Here is a 24475-nt window from a genome sequence, read left to right as displayed (position 1 = left end):
CAGGAAAGAGGGAGGCTGAGGAGAGCGGGCCTGCTAACACAGGAAAGGCCAGGCTATGGACAGCCTTGGCTAGGGCAGAGAAGGCAGATAGAAAGGGCATCCCAGTGGAGCACAAAGGAAAACCAGATTCAGCCGGACCTTAGCAGCAGGGACCTTCTCACCTTTCACCTGTGCCTTCAGCTTGGGATTTAGCTCTCCAATCTTCTGATAACACTCTTTAGACTGGAAAACAGAAAGAAGACCTTGAGAGGTGATGAGGTACCATGATTACAGGGCAGACACTAGGCACCCCAGGGCTTGGTTTCTTCATTATCTCTTTCTATCCTTCCCCTGCCCCCAGCACAGAGGCCGTCAGGGAGAGAAGTGAGTTTTTGATATTTTTGCTTGGGCTTCTCTTCTCAGGTTCTGTGGCACTACAGGTACTATTTTCAAAATTCATTTTAAAACCTTGTTTGTTAAATACAAACTGTGATGAAAACTACCTGGTCTTGAAATTTTAGTGGATCATGTCTGCCGGAGGTTAGAATAATCACAATGTATATGCTAAACTTAGATTTGATATTTGCACTAAGAACCCATCAGCTATGCCCAGGGGAGTCAGGAAATAAGCAAAACTGTAGGCTGGAGGCTGCTGATTGACACCCAGGAATAGGAGAATAGAACACCCTGGGGTTTAGAGGTACAGGCTGCAAAACCAGTGAAGACTCCAGTCACTGGCCGAATCAGACTCAACTAGAGAATTTGACAGTGGGCTCTTACTAAAGGAGTGGTTAGATAAAAAGATTCTAGAGAAAGACTAGTTCAGGGAGATTTGGGGGTTAAGATTGTATCACTCCAAAAGAATGTATATGAAATCCTGAGAGAATACCCAATCAATCTCCAAGAGAAAACAGTCCCAAGGAAATAAACACTCCTATCTTCAAGGTTGAACAGGGATCTTCTAGAAAGCAGGGTAAGGATGGCTGGAAGGGGGCTGGAGGGATGGGTGGCTTCCAGGTCACGGAAGCCTGCTAAGCTGAGACCTGAGTTGGATCCCTGGAATCTACACCAAGGTGGGAAATGACTGTAGCATTGTCCTCTGACCTCTGCGACACTGTGTGTTGCTCCTCACCCCTCCCCCACATCAAACTCATGAACTCACACAATAACAGAGATAGAACACAATACAAACTGTCACATTTTAAAACGAGCATTTTTCCAGGACAGACTGAACCTAGTATCTCCTCAGTCCCATAGCCAATCTAGGAGATACTGGCTTGGTATCTACGATCCAGCCACTGCCTATCCCCCTCACCATCACTGACACTGTGATTAGCCATGAGATGTTGCAATGTGTATACATTTGGAGTAAGGAGGTTATGAATGAATTTTGTTTTCTTCTTGTTCATGTCTTCTTTCCGAGGAAGTTGAACCAGTTCTGGTAGAGGATTCCCTGACATGACTCCTACAGCTGGTGAGGCTGCCCCAGTCTTCCCAGACTATATTAGCTGGGAGCTTCAGAAAAACCTAAAAGGTGGATTAACATTTAACCAACTTATCACCGAGCTAAGAGCTTACCTTGCTGTAGTTCTTCAGGGCCAAGTGGGCTTTCCCCATGTGGAAATAGGCCTTTGTACACTTCTCATCACACTGTGTAAAAGAGAATGCTTGATCAAATGTTTCAGGAGATCTGAAGTCATTAGGCACTGCCCTGCTTGCTTAGTTAACAGAAGGAGGCCAGCACTTTGGTTCTCAGGATAGCTACTAGAGTTGACAATTAAGTCATTTCTGTGGGTTTGTGACCAAGCTAATTGCTGCCTGAAAGGAGCCTGGACACATGAGTATGTTCTCTTCCAAATTAGCGGTTCTGTCAGCTCCCACTTTCGTGTAGAGACTTGCTCAAGAAGTAAGGCAAAGCCCTAAGTTTAGAAGAGTCCTCAACATTGGCTAAATGTTAGAATCACTTGGAAGGCTCATATACCTTAGGGCCTGGCTGCCCCTGGATCAGTTAAATTACTGTCTAAATGCGGTCCAGACAGATTATTTTTCAGCTTTCTGGGTAACATAACTATACAGCTAAGTTTGAGAGCTACTTGCTCATTTAGCAGACAGAACTCTCTGGGAAGGCAATCATGGCTAGTAGCATGCCTTCCTGGGCAGCAGCAAGTCCCTTCTTGAAAATAAGCCATAACATGAATACTGGTGTAATGCACGTTGTATCGGTCAGTTGTCACGTGTTCTTTCAAGTCACTGAGAAGGAATCTGGGTCTTGAAGTGGAGTTGTTTCCCACTCCATTTCAGACACAAGTTTGTTTGTCATCACAAAGTGTTCTCCATGACCTCCTGTCTGGGAGTAGGCTGGCCCTCCTAACTCTGTGGTAAGGGAGAAAGAACAGCAAAACATCCTAAGAGTAAGAACACTGCCATTGAGAAAAACTGAAAAATGAACCAGAGCTTACTCCCCACTCACTACCTGATCTGAGAGGGAGTGCCTATGGTGGAAAGGGAGGCAGGAGTTGAGCCTTGGGAAGCTTCTCTGTGGAGAGAAAGCTCAATAGAGAACTCCAGCCGACTGCCTCAACTTCCCCAGTCTGCTCCTGCTGGATGTCCCGAGGGCCTGGTTTGATGATATAAACTCTACCTGCTGCTACTTGTTCTTTTACCAGATACTCGGTTCTGCTTGGGGCTGTCTTTGAGAACTCCAGCTCTCATGTGTTCCCTCCCCCTCCCCTCCCCCTCTCATGTTCTCTCTCCCTTCCCCCATGCTCTTTCTCCCTCCCTTCCCCCTCCCATGTTCTTTCTCTCTCTCTCCTTATTGTTTACATTGTCTTGTTATGTGTTTAATAAACACGCTCATCTAAATCAGAAAGTGTGGCTACTGCAGATCATTCTTTGGACTGTACACAACAAACAGGAATTCCCATTCGTATCACTTAAGAGGTAGACGGATGCCCCTCTACAAAAGGGAGGGTTTAAGTGTACAGTTAAGGTTATACCACTCACAGAAGGGCCCTGACTCTGCCTGCTCCTCGTCATTGTAAGTCTATGAACTAACATTTGAAACATCAGTTAATTAACATTCAGTCATTCCCTTTATAAGCAAGATATTGAGCCAGGTGAGATACCCTTGAGGGTTTAGATTTACAAGTTTCAGGAGGTCAGTCTCAGGAGTGTACAATGTTCTAGGTGAATTAATGATTCAGAATGTTGGGTAGGCCACCAGCTTTTAGGCAATCATTTTCCTTATCTGGAAAGTAAGGACAGTAATTCATACTCTCCTCCTGCTGCCCCGTTGCTGGGAGGGAGAATCGTGTAACACTTAGCGCTCTCCTAATGCTCCATTAGCTGCTGTTGCTGTGATTACATCGGCAACAATACATTCCAGAGCAAATGTGATTTATAGAAAGGCTAAATAATAGCAAAAAGAGGAAACAATAATTGCTAGAGAAACTCTTACGAGGAGTTTTTTATGTATAATATTTCCTGATAAAAGGAATGGGTGTAATAAGGAGAATAATAAAAGCCCGGGCTGATGAGTCTGTTCCATGTGATTGGCACTGAGCTTGATGGCTTGTATGTGAGAATCGTAGCAATGTAACAAAACAGGCCTGGGCATCCCCATGTCGCAGACAAGGAAAGCAGAGTGGAGTTTGTGTGTGTGTGTGTGGGGGGCTAACATTTCATGATCACCGAAGAGCTAGAATTTAAAATCTGGCCATTGAATTCCAGGACACAGGGGCTTAAAATTGTTACTAGGTTTGGGGGCATAGGTTGCCTAATAGGCACAAGTCCCTGGGTTTGAGTCCCACCCAATACATCGATGGCAAATAAACCAGATGCTATGAAAAAATGACTGTAGACTACAGGGAAAGCTCTTCTCCAGGTTCAATGGAGGAGACCCTACAATGAGAGGAGCGGGCAATGTGGGAGGGATGTGAACTGAATCTTGAGTGAAAGAAAGCACTGAAGGGAGGGTGATGATAGCAAGGGAAGGGGATGAGTAGAGTCCAGAGAGAGAGGAGTTCAGGAGCCTTATGCATGGCCCAGCTAAAAATGAACTATCGGGTGGAGGAACAAGAGGGGATGGAAAGGGGGGCTAAAAAGACTCCACACAAAAGCAGGATGGTCTGGAGGTGGTGCGCAGAACTGACCAGAGCAGGGAAAGGCAGGGAGATGAGCAAGGAGTCCAGAGAGTCACTTGGAAGGAGGGCTGATGCCAGAGGTCTCGGTGACAGCTGCAGAAAGGGGAGTGCAGACATCAGAGCTATGTCAGAGTAAGATCAGTGCGGAGGACTCACTGCACGTGCATGCTGAGAAGTCAGAAGCATGTCGAGATGCAGGGAAGGCATAATCAGCTCTAACAGAAAGGGGTCATGAGGGCAGGCAGAAGAGAAGCTGCCCGAGTGGAAAGACAGTCTTAGTTTGTAGACTCTCTGAATTTGGAGGATGCCAAGACGACCAAATGGAAACCTGCATGAAGTGGTGGGGGTGTACCCGGAGCTTGGAGAAGGAAGAATCTGGGGAAGCTGGTCTGAAAGGGACTTGCAGAGATAACAGGTGAATCCATGAGGCTCCTGAGAGGAGATGAGCAGCCACGAGGAAAGAGGGTAGAAAGCAGAGTGGTGAGCATAGCAAAGTCACAAAGGATGAAATCCAGGAAGCAGGAAAGGTGTGACCAAGGGGAAGAGAGGGTGCTCATGAGAGCCTTTGAATATTCATAGCATATTCATGGCAGAATACCACTGTTACATGGCTGGGGGCATGCAGGCCCCTAAGCTGGAGCCCATGACCTTCATAGGTGTGGCACAGGGAAGTGGCTGTAGCTATGACATCATCCTCTCTCTACCCACGAAGAGCAACTAACAGATCTTATGACTGGACCTGTCCAGTGTAACCATGAGTCTTCCGTCCCATGCGTTTACTCCAATGAGCCCCACACTGTCTTTGAAGGAGTATGGCCTTCAAAGCAGGATGGATGTCATTGTGCAGGAAGAGCTCTGCTGACGGTGACATTTGTCTGCTCCAGTTGAAACACAACTTTGCAGCCCTTATCTTCTTTGACAAGGAACATCAGCCCTGAAATATCACTCAGGCTGGTCTCTTCCAATTTAAAAGTGTCAAGAAATGTTAAATTGGCATGAAAGTCCCCATATTATTAATAATAGAGTGCCAGAGATCATTGCTATTGAGATTATAAAGACTTTTTAAAGAGAGCAAACTTTTTCTTGGAATCCATGGCTTCCACAAAGAACAGAACTTAATCAGTTTTCCAATTCCTTCTGTGTTGATCCAAAGCTCTCTAGCTGGGGGCCTCATTGGGCAGTTACAAGACTGGGCTCTGAGTGTCGGTGATTATTTAAATGTCGCCTCCACTGGGCCTGCTCTGCTTTGCTGTCTCCTTCATTCAACATTCGGGCAGAGGCCAGCGTGTTAGCCTGGGTCAGCATGGGCTGTGTCTAACTCTTTGGTCCTTGTCTGATTAGAAGACTTTTACTCTGGAGTTCCTTAGAGGAGATCCTGTTCCTATCTCAGGAAGGAATGTGACTCTTTCCCAGGGATCCTGGAGTTTCTGGTTTCAGCAGGGGCTTTTTTGTTTGTTTGATTTTTGTTGTTGTTGTTGTTGTTTTCCGAGACAGGGTTTCTCTGTATAGTCCTGGCTGTCCTGGAACTCACTCTGTAGATCAGACTGGCCTAGAACTCAGAAATCCACCTGCCTCTGCCTCCCAAGTGCTGGATTAAAGGCGTGTGCCACCACCCCCCGGATTTTTTTTTTTTAAATAGTAGATAGTTAAAAGAGTACGGGCTGACAGCCAGTGTGGCCTCTGGCTTTGTGAGCCTATGTAAATGGCTTAATTCAGCTCTGAGGGCTCATCCTTTTGGTCAGAAAAAAAAAATATGGAAAAGAGTGGCACTAAACAGAACTTATGCAGTGAGCCTGCAGCAAAGAATTGATTTTGCTGTCACTGTTGAAACAGCCAAGGAAAACATCCTGAGCTCTTGTTTTCTTAATGACTGGTGCCAAAAAACAAAACAAGTTAAAACAACAACAAGAACAACAAGAACAACAACACTGTAAGCAAACAAGATGACGGCATGGGTGAGCATGTCCACGCTGGAGATCCAATGCTACCATCAGCATGTGGTTGCTCTCATGATAGAAGACCTGCCTAGTGTGACAGAGCAGTCTACCTCCACACTGTGCCTTCAGAGGGATGACATAGCCAAGTGCTTCATGCTTCCTGCAGGTTCACAATGCTTTATGAATCCCCAGAATCGAGGAGGATTTTCTGACTCATCCCTGTTTCCCTTGCTTATACCCTCAATAATCAAAGAACGTAAGCAAGAGGAACCATCGAGATGATTCAGCAGGTAAGGGCATGCCACACAAGCCTGGAGACAGTAGTCAATCCCTGGAACCTGCCCAAAGGTGAAAGCCTAAAACCAACTCCAAGGAGATTGTCCTGACTTCTATACATGTGCTATGGCATTCACACACACACATACACACACACACACACACACACACTCACACATATCATGCATACAAAACACACACACTCATACATACACTCACACACTCATACACACACATACACACACACACACACACTAACACATATATCACCCATATGTGATACATAGACACACATGCACACAGAAATAAGTAAGTAAAAACAAAGATTAGCAAGAGAATATGGCCAGTATGTGGCTGCGAATGTATATTCCTGATTTAGACCATGGTCATTGGGTGAGGCCATGGGTGTTTTCCTGGGGCATTGGAGACACCTGATAACATCTGGATCCTTCTCTCAGAATTATACCTTATCTGACTGTAAGTTGTTTAAACTAATCAGGTAAAACAGCAAATGCTCTGAGGTACTCTATGCCTAAGTTTTCTTTGCCCTTCCTCTGTCAAACCTGCCACATTACATTACATACACACACATGCACACATACACACACAGATAGATACACACACACAAACACACACATTCCTCTGTGAAATCTGTCACATTACAACACATTACATTACATACACACCACAGATACAAATCTGTCACATTACAATACATCAAGTTATCTTACAATTACAACAAAGAGATGCATTTTATGCAGTTAGGCATGATGGTGCAGGGCTATAACTTTAGCTACTTGGGAGGCTTGGGCAGGCAGGAGGATAACGGGCTCATGGCCCAACTAGTCAAATTAATGAGACCTTATCTCAAAATATAAAGGGCTTGGTGATGTGGCTAAGTGGTGAGATTCTTGCCCAATATGTGAAAAGTCATAGGACAAAGGGACAAAGAAATGAGAAAGAGGGAGGGAGGTAAGTAGAGAAAGAGAGAGAGACAGACACAGAGAGACAGAGAGACAGAGAGAGACGGACAAGGACATGGATACAGATACAGAGAGAAAGAAAAGAGAGAGAGAGAGAGAGAGAGAGAGAGAGAGAGAGAGAGAGAGAGAGAAGGCAGATGAAAATAGAAACAGACAAAAGGAGAGAGAGATAGGATTATATTTTTATGAAGTGCCACAGAAAATCTCAAGCATTTTTAAAGATAAAACTGTTTCTTGTTTCTAGACTCTTTGAAGGGCTTATGTACACTGTCCTCTGAGAAGAGTTTGTTCAGGTAATTTATTTTAAAGGATCGTATGACAGGGTAAGATAGGGAAGCTTGGATTTAGGGTTATTTAAACATTTATTTAGTCATATGAAATACTGTGCCCAAGGATTAACTGTGGCAACTGAGAGCTGAGCAATAGTTTCTTCTCTGCACCCTTGATTTTTCTCTACTTGTATGCTCTTGGAGAGAACACGAGGCAAAGCACTGTGCATGTGCCCAAGCCTGACCCACACGGGACAATAGCAATTTGTACTTCTGACAATCCTCCACAAATAGAAGAGAGTATAATCAATTTCCAAATGATCTCCAGACTGGCGAGGAAGATGACTTTGTAGAAATTGTCTCTTTTGGCTGGTCCTGGAGCAGAGGAAATGATGTTTCCCCCGTGACACAGATAAAGCATTTGACAGGGACCAAGTGAAGAATGAGCTAGTGTGACATAAACCTTCAAGGCAGATGCTGATAGCACTTCTGAAGTACATGGATGAGCTAAGTGCATCATGTGCATGTTCCGCCCCCGCATACAAACTCCATTCCATCCCATTTCATAGATGAGGAAACTGACACACATGGAGCTGCTTTCTGTGTACTTCAGGACTCAGACACAGGCTGGAGTAAGCTTAATAGAGTCACATGGCAAAGGAAAGTGTCTCTTACCTTCAGAGCCCAGTCACAATCCACGAGAGCTTTCTGATAGTCCCCAAGTTTTATATAAGCCTGAAATGATACAAATACATGACACTCAGACACAACTCTGTATCAAAAGGGTCTTCAGTCAGTACAGAAAGGGCATGTATGTGCCCATGTGTGTGTTTGTGTGCATGTGTGTGTGCTCATGTGTGTGTGTTTGTGTGTGTATGTATATGCATGTGTGTGTGCATTTGTGTATGTGTGTGAGCACATATGTGTGTTTGTGTGTGTGTGTGTATATATGTGTATGTGTGTATATCTATGTTTATGTGTGCCTGTGTGTGTATGTGCATATGTGTTTGTATGTGTATATACATGAGTATGGACATAGGTCATGTAAACAGGAAACCATTTTTCTAAATAATTAATATTTACTAATAGTAAAAATGGGAGGAAGATAAAGCATATAATTATATATGTTGTCCTCCTTTTCTTACTCCTCCTCTTCTTCCTCTTCTTTTTCTTTTCTTATCAAGAAGCACTACATAGATTTTAGGCACTTTTTGTTTAGAAAGTCCCAGAAGAAACAGTAATGGTCATCCCATGTAAGAAAACAAACAAACAACCCCCCCAAACAACAACAACAACAAAAACCAACCAAAACAATCTGGGCACCATGGAATGAGTGATTTCTCCAAGGTCCTCAGTCTCCAAGAACACCACCAGTGCACATTTAGGTTCACTCAAGACCCAAACCCAAGGGGCTGTAATATTCTTAGCAGTAAGATGAGATATTTCCATGAAAAAGTGGTGTAACTCTTTGGGAATCAAGGCATCCAGACAAATTGAGGGGGGAGCAGGTAGCAGCTGGGTAGTGGCCTTTGCAATACAGATCCACTCCCTCTTGTTCAGGTCTTGGGTTGCATATGGTTGAAAATCATATGGGGTGAAGTCTGTGTCCTTCCAGACCATGAGACAACTAGACCACGGCAACTATGATCTTATGCTATGAGACTTAAAGTCCCAACAACCACAAAGACCTCATCATAGGCTTCAACAATTTCTTTATGTAGCCTTTTACTTTTCCTTTCCTTTTCTCTTGTCTTCTCTAAGTCCTGAGTTTGACACCCTGTATTGTCTCCATTCTCTTTTGCTTCTCCCTGTTTCAAGAGAAGCTACTTTTCTTAATGGTAATCAAACTCTAGATTTATCTAGTGGGCACCAGCAATCTTGATTTAACATCAGCTGTAGAGGAGAAATAAAGGCAATGAGGGGGTAGGCTTTTCTGTTCTTTAGCAAGCAATACTCAATTCCCAGCATCCTTACTGTTTTCTAGCACTGCACACAAATGGGAAAGACATTTTAAAAACAGTCAGTTGTTTAAGTGATTTCTAACATACAACAGCACTTCTGTGTTTATTTGCCTCTGGATGTATGCTCTCAGAGACGGGGAGGGGGAGAGGGAGGGCTGAAAAAATTGCTTCCCCAAAGCTTTTCACCGCATATCCTTATATTTATCCACAGCCACTTTTAATGAGATTCTTAAGACTAATCAAAGGGTAGCTTAAAATTGAATACAGTAAAAATGCAACTAACAAATTGAGATGAATTGGGGTGGGGCAGATAGCCTGCACTAGATATGCATCTGAATTACATAACATTTTAAAAGTAATTCAACTCCATTGCTTTCTAATCACGTCAGAGAAACGATCTTGAATGAGCATCAGTAGGTAGATATTTTCCAAGATGAAATTCAGTGCCGAAAAAGAAAGAAAAGTAACCATTGTATTATTGCTTACATTTAAAGATCCTTCTGAGTTCTTTAAACGGACTTATGGCTCCAGTGTTAATATAAGTAGTGGAGCACTGGGTAGCTCGACAGACAGAGCACTGAGGGAAAGTATACGGCAGGTTTTGTCCTTAATAACTTCATATTTATATTCCTGTTGGAGCAATAAGGTAGGTGCTGCTAAAGGAGCTCCTGGCCATCTTTCTTATGGACTTGCTCTCTTATAACAAGTTTTTGTCACAAATGAGGGTAGAAAAGAACACCTGGCCTCTAGTCAGACGTTTGCGAACTCTTCGGGTAATGAGCTTGTATTGCTCTTGGAGTCATCGACCATTAAATCACTGTCACCCCACAGACTCTCCAGCTTCGGACACCCCATGTCTGGCTTTGAATGCTTCTCCTCCACCAAGCCCAGACAGATACTCTTGATTTATGGAGATGGAAGCTGACGGGGGCTCTGCGGCTGCCTCCCTCTCTGGTAGGTGACAGGGCATCAAGTCTGTCACACAGAGGTCCAGCTGACAGGTGTTGTCTGTCATGGGATCACATCCACGAATCTGCCACGCCAAACTTCACTATATCTCAAAGATAAGGTGACTAGTGACATTTTTGTTTCAAGTGCTGGTTACCAGCTTCCTGCCTTCATTAGCAGCAGGTAAGAAACATCAGGGGGCAGGGGCAGTCAGTTATGCCTCAGTTTTGAGGCCTGTAAAATAAACCTGAGGGGAAAGGGCTTCAGAAACCCTGAATTTCTGAGAAAGTTCTGCCAGTTTCCTGGCTACCCAGCTTAACCCCAGTCATAGAATCAAAAAGCAGGTTTGACATAACAAGCATGGACTGGCATAACGGCCTTTGAGAGTCCCACCAAAAACATTAGTTGGCGGACTTCAAGTTCTCATAGGCCATAAGGCTGATACCAGGAAGTGTTTATACCACGGAAACTGGCATTTGCAACATGAACCACAAAGGCTGGTTGGTAAACATTTACCACCAACGATACTGTCTACCCTCGTCTTTGCCTTGATGGGGTTCCCAACTCCCGTCCTTAGAATCACCACTGCAGAAGCCATGGGTTCCTCACCTGGGCTCGGTTGGTGTACAGCACCTTCATGTCCTTGAGCTTCCCTAAACCCTCACTGTAGAAGAAAATGGCCGTTTCATAGTCGCCCCTGACAAAGGCCTCGTTCCCCTTCTCCTTCAGGGCTGAGAGAAAAAAAGGCACATAGTCAGCCCTCAGTGTGTGTCGGGAGAACCTTCTAGATTGCAGGTTTTTCTCTGCCGTTATTTGAGATCCAATTTCTTTAAATTTTTTTCCTCCTTGAAATCTATGCTGAGGTTTTCTATGCAGCCTCTCAGAGAAATGATATTTTTTCTGAACTGAGGCTTACATCTGTGACAATACTACCCTTGACCAAGGCAAGTGTCCCCATAGTCTTCGAGCAAATGGGGAGTGAGGAGATCTGCATTAACATACCACTAAACATTAAAAACAAAACACAGAAAGCACTCTGCATATTCATGTACCAACACAAACAACATCACTTTATCCATTTTCATTTACTATGTTTCCCCTCCCCCACCAACCCCATTTCACTTTTCCTTCTGACTCTAGCTCTAGCTCAGGCTAGCCAGTGGAGCCTCTCTTTCCTATTTCCCAAGAGCCATTCAGGAATCTGACAGGTTCCATCTACCCAGGGGGCCTGATTAAGGCTGTGTCCTGCTGACTGCATGTTGAGCAAGATCAGAGGATGGACCTCCAATGGTTTCTGCCTGGCCAGGTCCTCTGGCTGCCATCATGAACCCACTCCCCAGGGAGTATCTTCACACATCTGCACACAGGTGCTTGTAGGCTCCTTCATCTGGAGTCACCCCAGCTACTGAAAAGTAAGGACCAACAGTTACCATCTGCCAGGGCTCTGTTTTCTCGTCTTCTCTTGGCTCGTTCCTTGGCATCCTTCTCCACAGATGCCAAGAAGGCATCTGACAGCAGAGCGATTTACATCGTTAAAAAGAACAAGCCAGATAATCTAATCAGTCCTTTAGTTCAAATTCCAGAGGAAGCTACTTTGGGTTGTTACAGCTGTACTTCTTATGCATACATATGTAGGACGTGCATGCGTGTGTGTGTGTGTGTGTGTGTGTGTGTACATGCGCACACAAGCACATAAGCAGGAACATGCGCACACAATTCTGAGGCAGCTGAATTGTCACCTTCCTAATGTGACTTTAAATGCTAACCTGTGTGGTGTATTATTATGTGTGATGACTGTGTCTATGCCTCAGATTTGAATTATGTCTCTTAAAAGAGTTTTTCCTTTGAAGAGAGACTTTTTGTTCTATTTAGCATAATGAGCCTCAGAGCTGAGCAAAACAGAAAATTACTGCATCCCCTAAGCAGTGAAGGGCAAATTGGATCATAAAGAATAACTGAGCTCAGTTTACAAAAGATTGGTCAGGAGAAAACGAAAAATAAAACAGAAAAGCCTCTGCTTGCTGCCTCTCGGACCACTGGCACCAGACCTGAGTCGTCAGCAGGATTTTGTTTGTGGGTTGTTTTTAAGCCCAGAGGCCATAATTTAAGGGTCTGGAAGTTATATTCTACAAAAAAAAAAAAAAATACTGATCCTAAATGAATAGAACACATTGGAGAGGAAGACAGAGATGCCATCCTTACCTGGGCTCATTTCATCTGCATTCTGCAAGATACGGGTTATCATAAAAACAAAGAAACGAATTTTAAAACTCAGTTTCTGGTAAATGTGTACATAAATCCAAGAGAGCAAACCTACTGCAAATAATGAGTTGGGTCATTAACCACCAATACTGATGGTTCCGGATTTTAAGGGCTTGCTTAAAAGCTGGGGAAGTTATGGTGGGCACAATTATGGGCCTGCTCCTATAGAATCAAGATGACCCAAGTCAGGGGGTCCCACCTCCCCACCCTGTGACTTGTTGCATATGAATTGCTAGAACATGCGAGTTGAGACGGGTAACCTAAATACAACACTCCAGCTCAGCAGGCTGAGTCTTCACTACAGGAAGAGCAAAAAGCATCCTTCGAACTTATGGAAACCCGATCAGGAAGCCTGGATAGCTACACGGTTTCAATGTCATCGGGTGGTTTGAGATCACATTCCTGCCTCAGAGCAGGTCTCACTAAGGACATCTACTTATAGAGCTCCGTAGCAGAAAGGGAAACCTCGGCAGCTTTTGGAGGACTGATCATGGTCTTATTCAGAGTGGTCCTGCACCCATCCTCCTCTTGCTCTCTCTCCATCAGCAGGAGTTTTTTTTCCGTGTCCAGGACAGCTTTCTGTTGTATGAAGGGATCATCAGAATTCATCTCTTGGATTAAATTGGCTAGAGGAAAAAAAAATCACACGTGACTCAATCAGGCAAGTTCTTTGAAAGGAAAGACTCCATCCATTGGGAAGGATGGTGCTGAAAATTAATAAGGATGATCCATAGGTGGGAGAAGAAGGTGCTAGGAAGCCCAGTGAATCACTGGCATTAATGGGAAACAATTGAGAATAGCATTTGTTTTCATCTAGAAAAAATAGAATTTAATACTGGGCTTCCAGGAACAAAGCTTTTAAGTCACTAGTCAACTTTAATAATTTATGGGCTGCTTCTCAGGAGTTGTATGCTTTACTGAATATTAAGGAAAATGGTGAATAGAAAATTCCTTTTGTTTTGTTTGAAAAGCGTGTGATCTTGTGTGGGAGACAAGCGTAACACAAGCAGCTCTGACATTCAGAAAACAACAGCCTTTAGTTGTCTCTTCACTGCGTTGTCTACCTAGATTGGCATTCATAGACTGCCACTTAGCGGGATTACACTCCTCTGCACTCCCACCCCACCTACCCAGATAAATCTGTTCACCTCATTCCAATTTCAGATCAATATAATTATCCATATCTAGCAGCCTTGACTAGGGAGGCTGAACACTGAAGAAAAATGGATAAATACCTGGGGGAACTGGTTCCAGTTTGACATGACTATCAGTGACCCTCAATGTCCCAGAACCCCCAATATGTCACCCTAGAGTAGGCAATCTATTATTCTCTCAAACACTTTCAAGTTTTGGGCAATCTAAACCTGACAATTCCTAATCCAGGATTCTACGTATTTATTTAGAGAGGAAAGGAACGGCATCAAGAAAGAGCTCTTTCAAGGTCATGTTTTCAAGTTCAAACAGCTGCCCACATCTGCATCCATCTTTTGTTCTTACCACAGAAGGATGCAGTGTCTCTTGTATGAGGTTTGAGTTTCTGCTTGTGCAAGTCATGTGACCAATGCAGATTCAAGGGGTAGAGAAATAGTAAAGAAAGTCATTTGTGACGAGTTTTGTTATGTACCTGAACAAGATGGTCACACGGTTTTAAAAAGGTGCACTATAGTGTAGCCTACATTTTCTTTGCAATATGCTTAAGAGGTCTGCTTGGCACCCGGGGTTACAGACAGTTTACACACCACAAGTCAATGGCAATTCAGTTTAGTATTGCCAGAAATTCATGTGGCTTATTTTATGTTTCAGACAGTAGATAAATACCCAGTTGAATATCTGTATGTGCGTGTTATATATTCTTCAGGATATGGGTATAAGCAGTCATGTCCTATAAGTAGTTTATAAGAAAGAGCTTCTAGACTGGCCATATGGCTAAGCAGGTAATTATGCCTGCTGAAAGGCTGACCACCTGAATTCCATCCTCAAGACCCAGAGAGTGAAAGGAAGGGATGGATTCCTGAAAGTGGTCCTCTGCCCTTCACTCGTGCTTGTGCACCCTCCTCATCCTCCTCACCCTCCTCACCCTCCTCACCCTCCACATCCTCCTCACCCTCCACATCCTCCTCACTCTCCTCACCCTCCACATCCTCCCCACCCTCCTCACCATCCACATCCTCCTCACTCTCCTCACCATCCACATCCTCCTCACCCTCCTCACCCTCCACATCCTCCTCACCCTCCACATCCTCCTCACCCTCCTCACCATCCACATCCTTCTCACCCTCGTCACCATCCACATCCTCCTCACCCTCCTCACCATCTACATCCTCCTCACCCTCCTCACCATCCACATCCTCCTCACTCTCCTCACCATCCACACCCTCCTCACCCTGGTAAGCAAATAAGTGTAATTTTAAAAAGATCTCATGATGAAACCCAATATCTTGTATGCTATCCTAAAATTTTATAAAATAAATGGAAGGATAAGTCTAAAGAAAGAAGAAAAGAAAGAAAGAAAGAAAGTGGGAAAGAAAGAAAGAAAAAAGAAAGAAAGAAGCTATAGTCTTTCCCATTACTGACACCATAACTGCTGATCATGATTGGAACTGAGTATCTTTTTAGTTTGTGGGTCATTTGGTTTTTATTTTCTATGAAATGCCTATTCTTATCCTTGGCCCATTTTCTACTGGGTCATTTGTCCCCTTTCTATATAAATTCTGAACTGGTCACATGAATTTAAAAAATCTCCTATGTATCGTTTGTTTTATGGAAGTGTTGGTTGTTTGAGCCTCCTCTTCCAGCCTGTTGGGCACTGGCATATGTGCTCACAGACACACAGATAGACACAAAACCGATCTTTCGTTTCGTTTTCTCCTCAGTTCATTAGATCCTCATGTAATCTGAATGTTGTGCAGGGTCGTATCACAGCATGCTGAGGACGAGAGACACTGCCTTCCCCAGCGTGTTCGTTTTCCCTGTTACAGATGTGAAATCTATTCTACGTTCTTCATCTCTTTCCACTGCACAGCTGGTACTTTCCAGCATATGCATATCCTTACATGGATGACTATAGGGTTTGTTTGTTTAAAATCTCAAATGGTAGATGGTTAGCTCACCATGCCCCCAGCCCCCTGTGAGGCTTTTTTTATGGTTATTATTGGCACTTTGTTCTTCCACAGGAACTTTTGAGCCAATTTGTTGAATTTGAACACAAACCACGTTGGGGATTTTGATTTAAACTAATCGTGCAAAAATAATTTGAGGAGAACCGTTGTCTTTGCCAAATGATATCTAGAAAAAATTACATATCTTCTTATATGCAGGGGTTCTCATGTCTTTTAATAAAATCTGTTGACGGAGCCCCACACTTTATTCTAACACCATTAGCTTCTCCTGAACATCCTTTCTCAGTTCTGGAGCTCGTCAAGGGCAGTGGGCTGCAGTGGCTATGTCTGTTTAGGTTTCTCGGGGTTGCAGCAGGGCGGTTTGTCAAGCCTTCTTTGTTTTTGATAATGTTCACAATTTTTATTTGTTGGCTTTAAAATTTATTTAATGGCTGTGTTTGCAGGGGCGGGGCATGGTAGGTGTGTTTGCAGATGCCAGAGAGCAAAGTAAGGAGATCACATGACTGGGGTGGGGTGGTGCTGGTTGTCTCCTTCCGCCATTTGGGTGCTGAGGCTAAAACTCTGTGGCTCAGACAGCCTGTCAGACATGGCAGCAAGCACCTTTAGCCACGGAGTCATCTTTTTTTTGACTCCACTTTAACAGTTTGCAAGGGTACTGAGCAGCTGTCTTAGAGAGTCATTCTGTTTGGGTTTATTTGGTTTGTTTCTCGTGGCAAGGCTGTAGGACTGAGGAGGAAGACAGTAGTTCACGACGCATGTTATCACTGTGACCGATCATGTTAACCTTGACCATTTGTGTAAGGCTGTGCTGGTCAGCTGTTATCCACTTTCCGTACCACATTCTTGGCAAGCAAGCCTTAACGTATCTCTCATTTAAGGGGTGAGAGGCACATTTCACCTTCCTGAAGGAAACACAAGCTAAAAGAATTCATCTGGATAGTTTTATTCATTTACCTGCTTATACCTATCTAATCTCATTTGTGTCCCTATGGATTCCTGGATGTTATTTTTCCTACTTTGAATTATAATATAAGGCTATGTTGTTTATTTCATTGCTCATCCTGTCCCGTTTTTTTTTCCCCACTGAGAGATCTTTCAATTAAATTTTTATAATTTTCTCCAAAGATCTTAAATATACTCTGCAAGATTTATTTTCGTATTTAAATGCAGTATTCCTGGGGCCCAAATGCAGAAATCTCATTTCTAGGTATGAATACAAAGGAAATAAAACCAATCTATGTGGAGCTATCTGTGCTTCCATGTTCATTACGATGTTATTCCCTATAGACATGTAGAGAATTACTCTGAGATGAGACAAAGAAAATGGTGCCCCCTCCAAACTCATAAAAGCAGGGTAGAATGGTGGTTACTGGAGGTTGTGTTGGGGCTGGAGAACAAGGAGGATGAGGCGGGTTGTAGCCAGACAAGGGGATTACACGCTACAGTTGTACTGTGCAGAATGGTGAACTACAGTGAAAATCATGTACTGTGCAGTTCATAGTTGCTAAGAGGGCAGACCTTCTAAGTATTTACCAAGAAAAATGCTTTGAAAGGTTTATTTGAATGGCTTAGTTCATAATGTATACTGAATCAAAATATGACATATATTATAAATATGTATAATTTTGTTAGATAAAGCTTAATAAGGCCTTTGTTTTAAAGTCTATTTTCTCTGATATTAATGTTCGGCATCTATTTTCTTTTGCATAGTACTTGCTTTTTAAGAATTTGATCTACCTCTGTCTTATCACTGTGTCTCTCTAGGCTCACGCCTAGTCGCTATTGAACACTGACCGTCTTTCTCTAGATGTCTTACTCTTGAGACTTGACATGCCTGTCTTTCTTCTAAGTCTGGTCTCCTTCAAATGTTCCCATCTCCCATCATCACTGGCCTCCTGCCTGTCACTCAACTCTCAGGACCTTTCCACGAGTTCTTTTTTTTTTTTTACCCAGCCCTCACAGGCAAGAACACTAAAGCTGGTTAAGAATAACCTCTAAGTGTGTTTGTAATCAGTGTTCTGCCTCTGTTCCCACTGTATCACCACTGCATCCAGCTGACGACTTCCACCCTCCGCAGTGCTGGGAACAGCCTCTTGACCGGCCCCTCAGCATCTTTTTCTCCCCTCTAGTCCACATTACATGCCCAGCACAGGACTTTCCTGCAATATCAGCGTGCCTGGTCTAAGGATTTCCCTCAAGGTGCCTCTGCAACACTGCTCCTAGTTAACCACGTGGAACAACTGAAAGCCTACAAATTCATGGCAGCTGAACAACTCTCTACTGAATGACCACTGGTCAAGGAAGAAATGAAGAAGTTAAAGACTTCCTAGAATTCAGTGAAAATGTATGGGACACAATGAGAGCAGTGCTAAGAGAAAAGCTCATAGCACGAAGTATCTTCATAAAGAAGTTAGTGAGGTCTCACACTAGTGACTTAACATACTTGAAAACACTGGAACAAAAAGAAGCAGACACACTCAAGATTAGTAGACAGCACAAACAATAAAACTCAGGCCTGAAATCAGTAAAATAGAAACAAAGAAAACAATGCAAAGAATCAAAGAAACAAAGATCTGGTTCTTTGAAAAAAAAAATCAACAAGATAAGACAAACCCTTATCCAAAGTAACTAAAAGGCAGAGAGACAAAATCAGAAATGAGAAGAGAAACATAACAACAGACATAGAGGAAACCCAAAGAATTATTAGATCTTTCTTCAAAAATATGTACTCCACAAAATTGGAAAATCTAAAAGAAATGGATGATTTTCTTGACAAATACCAAAGTTAAATTGAGACCAGATAAACAATTTGAATAGGCCCACAACCCTTAAGGAAATAGAAGTAGTCATTAAAAGTCTCTCTACAAAAGAATCTCAGGGCCAGATGGTTTTAGCACAGAATTCTACCAGACTTTCAAGGAAGAGCTAATAGCAATACTTTTCAAATTATTCCACAAAATAGAAGCAAAAGGAACATTACCAAATTCATTTTATGAGGCCACACTCATTCTGATATGTAAACCACACATAGACTCAACAAAGAACATTTCCGACCAATTTCCCTTATGAACATTGATGTAAAAATACCCAATAAAACACATGCAACCTGAATCCAAGAACACATCAAAAACATTATCCACCATAATCAAGTAGGCTTCATCCCAGAGGTACAGGGATGGATCAACATATGAAAATTTGTCAGTACAATCCATCATATAAGCAAACTGAAAGAAATAAAACGACATGATTATCTCATTAGATGCCAAAAAAGCCTTTGACAAAATCCAACACTCCTTCATGATAAAAGTCTTGAAGAAATCAGGGATACAAGGCACATACCTACACATCAAAAAGCAATGTACAGCAAGCTGACAGCCAACATCAAATTAAATGGAGAGAAACTTAAATCAATTCCACTAAAATCAGAGAAGAGACGAGGCTACCCACTCTCTCCCTATCTATTTAATATAGTACTTGAAGTTCTAGCCAGAGCAATAAGACAACTAACAGTGATCAAGGGGACACCATTTGTAAAGGAAGAAGTCAAAGTACTGCTATTTGCAGATGATATGACAGTATACATAAGTGACCCCAAAATTTCTACCAGGGAACTCTTACAGCTGATAAACACCTTCAACAAAGTGGCTGGATACAAATTTAACTAAAAACAACAACAACAAAAGAATAGTCCTCTTATACAAACAATAAACAAGCTGAGAAAGGAATCAGAGAAATTGAAGAAGATACCAGAATATGGAAAGATCTCACATGCTCATGGATTGATAGGATTAATGTAGTAAAAATGGCCATCTTACCAAAAGCTATCTACAAACTCAATGCAATTCCCATTAAAATGAGTTGGGGGAGGCGGTGGAGAGGGGAGGTGGAGGAGAGGGATTGGGAAGAGAGGAGGGAGGGGAAACCGTGGTCGTGATGTAAAATAAGGACAACAAAAAGAGAATATATACAGAGTGGTCTAAGTGAAGAGCCATACTGAGCCGTGCTCTGCATCAGGGGCATCTTTAGGAGTCAGCATCTTAGCCAAAGACATCAACAATATAATCAACAACTGCAAAACTGTCCCCTTAGACAGCCATTTCCCCAACCAGAGCCAGACTCAGAAACCAGTTGGACTTCCATGGCTGAGAGAAGGCTCTGACTGAGAAAAGGTGATTTTACAGTGTGTGAGTGGACCTGTGTGTGTCCCACTGCTCGGTTCCCTGGGTCTCAACCTGGGACAATGTCCAAGCAGGGGAAGTGCCTTTCCTAGAAAGCTCTGACTTGGTTCTGATCACCTCTCTGTTCTCCCTGAGTGGTAAAGGAGGATTTAGGTATGTGAAGGTCCATATTCACTGGAAAAGAAAAAAAAATCTCACAAAGAAATGTATACAGAAGAGGCTAGGGAGAAAACTTTATTGGTAAAGTGCTTGCCAACTCACAAATTTGAGCATATGAGTTTGGTCCCCAAAACCATTGTAAAAAGCCAGATGTGGTAGTACATCTGCAATCCCTGTGCAGGGAAAGCAGGCACAGGTGGACCCCTGGGGCTTGTTGGTTACGGACCCTAGGCTAATCAGTGAGCCTCAGGTCCAGTGAGAAAAATTGAAGAAGATAGCTCCGAGCAAGGACACCCTAGGCTGATCCTCCATAAATACACACACACACACACACACACACACACACGCACGACATATATATGTAACTACACAAAAAGACGTGGCCTTCTACAAGTTAAATACAGAGGTTTAAGGAAAGACCAATCCTGTCAACTCTTTGTTCTTATAGTCTAGTTTCAAGAACAGTGATAAAATGTATTTCCCCCGTTTAATTCATCTAGCTTTTGGTATTTTGTGATAGTTCCATCAGAGTAATACAACTGTCTAAACTAGGTTAGATTCTTTGGCACTTTTCAGCCCTCTCTTCCTTCCACATATCACCTTGAAATTAATTTTTTAACATCTTTTTTCACGCTGAACTATGCCTAGCCCAGGGAGTGGCACTATTAGGAGGTGTGGCCTTGTTGGAGTGGGTGTGGCTTTGTTGGAGTAGGTGTGGCCTTGTTAGAGGAAGTGTGTCACTGTGGGCGTGGGCTTTAAGACCCTCATCCTAGCTGCCTGGAAGCCAGTCTTTTCTTGTTTGCCTTCAGAACAAGATGTAGAACTCTCAGCTCCTCCTGCACCATGTCTGCATGGGCGCTGCCACGCTCCCCACCTTCATGATAATGGACAGAACCTCTAAACCTGTAAGCTAGCCCTAATTAAATGTCCTTATGTGGAAAGATGAGGGGGCTCAAGGAGAAGGTCATGTGAGGACTTAGTCCAGATGAGAGCTCCTGATTCATTGTGACTGAGAAGAACACAAGCAGAGAAGTGTCTGGCCAGGTCTGCATTTTAGATACATTACGCTGTGGGGAGTGTAGGCCTGGTGGCAGAAACAACGATTACAAGTTGTTAAGCGTCTGCAGAGAGGAACCAGAACAGAGGGTGCCTCAGAGGAGATGGACAGGGGGTGCGGTGAGGGGAGCCAAACCTGAAGGCTGATTGGACACAAGGTGAAAGGTGGGAGGAGTCCCGCTGACTTGGAGATTTGGGGGTGTCAGTGCCACCAAGTGAGACCAGAAGGAGACAGCAGAGAGGGGAGTTTGATTTAGGAAGGGGAGAGGAGAGAAAGTGAGAGGTGCTGACACAGTTCCAGACACAGTAAGATAGAAGCATTGGGGTATACAGTAGCGTTGGCAATTGGCCATAGAGCCCGAGGCTCGTTAAGAAAGGCAGGGAGGCAGTATAGACACCATTAAGCAGGTGAGTTCACATGAAGATAGCAGTGAACCAAGGCTAAAAAAGCAATCAGAAGAAGCTCAGGAAAGGCTGGTGTAGGCACGAATGGATATAGGAGTATCTATCCACACAAGGTTATCTTATTTCTAAATGTTTTGTTTCCTTTTCACCTATACAGCCTGTCAATTTAACATATTTCTACTTGCTAAATAAGGTGTGAGTGTGTGTGTGTGCCCGCGCGCATGTGTGCACACGCAAGCGTGCACATGCACTCTTTTTAGCTGCAAACATGCTCCCTAAAGCTGGAACAGGGATAGACTGGTTTGGAGTCTCTTCAATGCACTGTGTGGTTAAGAGGACAGTCTCTGAAGTCCTACCTATTTAAGCTTGGGAAGCGTGTTCGGTTGGGGGACCGAGAAAGAGGATGAAACTCATACGCCATCCATGTAACTGACAAATCTTAAGGGAAAGCCACAGACTCTTGCCCCCTGCCTACAACCGGGACCCAGATGATTAAGTAGGCTCTCAAGCCATCTCAAAGGGGGGGACAGAGAGGCTCACTGGCAACATGGAAAGGTGTTTGGAGGAGAGCCGTCAGCCTGCGTTTCAGGCAAACCATAACAGCTTCTATAATACCAATTAACAGCCAGAAAATACTGCCCTAAGGCTGTAACTGAGTTCTCAATAGCCTTCCTGTTTAATTTCAATTACGTTTTTTTTTCCTTGAGAGTCATAAACCTGTCAAACAAGCCAGGAGCTAACTTCGTGTCTCTTTACCCATTTCACTGCTCCAAGGCAGAAGAACTCAGTCTGTGACTTATGGCTACTTACTGATTTCATCCACATTTTCCAGAAATCTCTGCAAGTCTCTCTCTTGATCATCAGCCATTGCAGACACAAATCTCTAAGGGAGGCAGTATAAATTATGAAATTAATAATAAAACACTAAACAGAACCATCGGGCTTATTATCTGTCTAAGACTAAGAGCCAAGTGATTATTATTAAGGCAGATTTGTGTTTGTGTATGTCATGAATAACAGCAGGGTGAGCCATTTTCCTCTGACTGCTGTTTAAGGCCAAGGGACAGTCATTACTTGTGGCAATACTTCCAGAGAGCTGGCCTCTGCTGGGGGAAACTGAGCCACAATATTTCTTCCAAAGCTAACATCAACCACTGTGATTTAGGGACCTGACGATGGGACAGGAGCTGACTGACTGCCAGCGCTGGGGGAGGACTGAAGTCTCCCAACTTTGGCCATAATAGGTATGCCTAGTTGGAAGCTTGGACCAGGTAAAGCACAGGATAAATAGGGAGAAGACTATCATCACGTACGTGTTCAAACTTGATTAAAACCTTTGCCTCTGCCCTGTTTCTGAGGATGAAGAGAATGTATCTGAGTATTGCTTTCCAGTACTCTGCAAGGCACATTGGCATATTACACTTCCTTTTGAATATGAAGACTGCGTGATAAACTCCGTGGTAACCAAAGGTTTATCCACACACCCTACAGATCACCTGAAGCTTATAAAACAGATTTCTGCAGCCTTGGCCCACAGTGAGCCTCAGCTCATGTGAGAGCGCCCTCAGGTATATACATTTTAAATACAACTGTGTGGTTCCGGCTTGCAGCTAAGAGGCTTGGAAGTGCAGTCAGACAACTTCGAACTAAAACTTTGCCATGCACAATTAGCCCGTGAGTCTCAGCTTCTCCATTCATGTTACAGAAATCATAAATGCGAACCCAGAGGACACCACTGGGCTGACTGTAGCACCTGGAATGTGGTTGGGTGATTAGTCAGGCTTCTTTATCTAGAAAACAGCCTTGGCAAAACAGCTAACACTCCCTAGGAATGGGATTCACATCCCTCGGGAAGTGAATTGACTCGTGCAAGGGTACAAGGTTACCATGAACCAGGCGCGTCACGGACAGAGAAAGCCAGTCTTTCTGTACACCCAAGCCAGAAGGGTCAGGAGGAACCCAGTGCCAAGGCTCTCTGGCAGGGCGCAGAGCTGCAGTGAGGGGTGGGGACCACACACCCGAGCCCCGCCCTTTCGTCCGCACACCCCACTGGAGGGCGGGGACAGCTGTACTGTTGCCTGGCAACCGCTCACCAGCGTCCTGGCCCCGTGCTTTCGGAGTTGGTCTCAGCCTGCAGCTGGTACTCGATCATCCTCAGGGGCCCGAATCAGTGGCCTCTGTCAACTCTAAGGCTAGACCAGGACCAGTTCTAGGATAGATCCCGAGGGCCACTCGGCTAGACTGACCTTTAGCGTCCAGGATCTGACGGGAAGTGGAAGCTGAGGACAGGATGTGACTGGCTTTCGCTGGGGAGAGGCGGGGCCTGGGAGGGCGGGGCCTGGGACGGCAGGGCCTCTAGTGACCCATAGAACTCGCTGTCCGGTTTGAAAATGGGATGTCCCACCCAGAACCAGAAGCAGGTTGGTGCTTACTGGTCACTAAAGCAACGCCGGTAACGCCCTTCCACTCTGGAGCCGCGAGGGTTCTCCCATTTGATTTCATATCTTTAGCCCCATAAAGTAAAGGCTCAATCCAGCGTACTTCGATGTGAGTCCGGTTTTGTTTTAATGACCAATGTGTGGCCTCCAAGACAGTACTGTCTCTTTGATTCTCAATTTTTCTCACATATGAAATGGAAAAACGACACTTTTCTCACAAAGCTATGGGTAAGGGGCCTGGATCCTAGCTACAGAAACGATATACAAAGAACACTACATTCAAAATACATGCACACATCTTTAAAGAGCTTCCACCATACCCCTACCTTGAAGCAGGGTATCATTGTGTAAGTCCAACCTGGG

At 43.9% G+C, this 24475-nt stretch overlaps 1 protein-coding gene across 3 annotated transcripts in view; it reads right to left on the bottom strand.

The window, feature by feature from the left end:
* Ttc12 (tetratricopeptide repeat domain 12) overlaps nt 1–23932 on the bottom strand; it is a 44305-nt gene extending 20373 nt beyond the window's left edge. For 2 of the 3 annotated variants that reach the window (XM_028783749.1, XM_028783751.1), the window contains exons 1-9: nt 23921–23932; nt 22485–22557; nt 13223–13383; nt 12698–12719; nt 11926–12003; nt 11105–11226; nt 8262–8321; nt 1558–1629; nt 162–222 (exon numbers count right to left, since the gene is read on the bottom strand). In XM_028783749.1, the coding sequence (XP_028639582.1) occupies nt 162–222; nt 1558–1629; nt 8262–8321; nt 11105–11226; nt 11926–12003; nt 12698–12719; nt 13223–13383; nt 22485–22542 (634 nt within the window). In that variant the 5' untranslated portion in view covers nt 22543–22557; nt 23921–23932. The remainder of the gene's footprint in view (nt 1–161; nt 223–1557; nt 1630–8261; nt 8322–11104; nt 11227–11925; nt 12004–12697; nt 12720–13222; nt 13384–22484; nt 22558–23920) is intronic. The other variant, XM_028783750.1, reaches the window with a different exon arrangement.
* Nucleotides 23933–24475: the final 543 nt, after the last annotated feature.

The sequence above is a fragment of the Grammomys surdaster genome, unplaced genomic scaffold, assembly GCF_004785775.1.
Source record: "Grammomys surdaster isolate TR1022 unplaced genomic scaffold, NIH_TR_1.0 1164, whole genome shotgun sequence".
In the NCBI taxonomy this organism is placed as follows: Eukaryota; Metazoa; Chordata; class Mammalia; order Rodentia; family Muridae; genus Grammomys; species Grammomys surdaster.
This window is presented reverse-complemented; position numbering and strand designations above follow the sequence as displayed.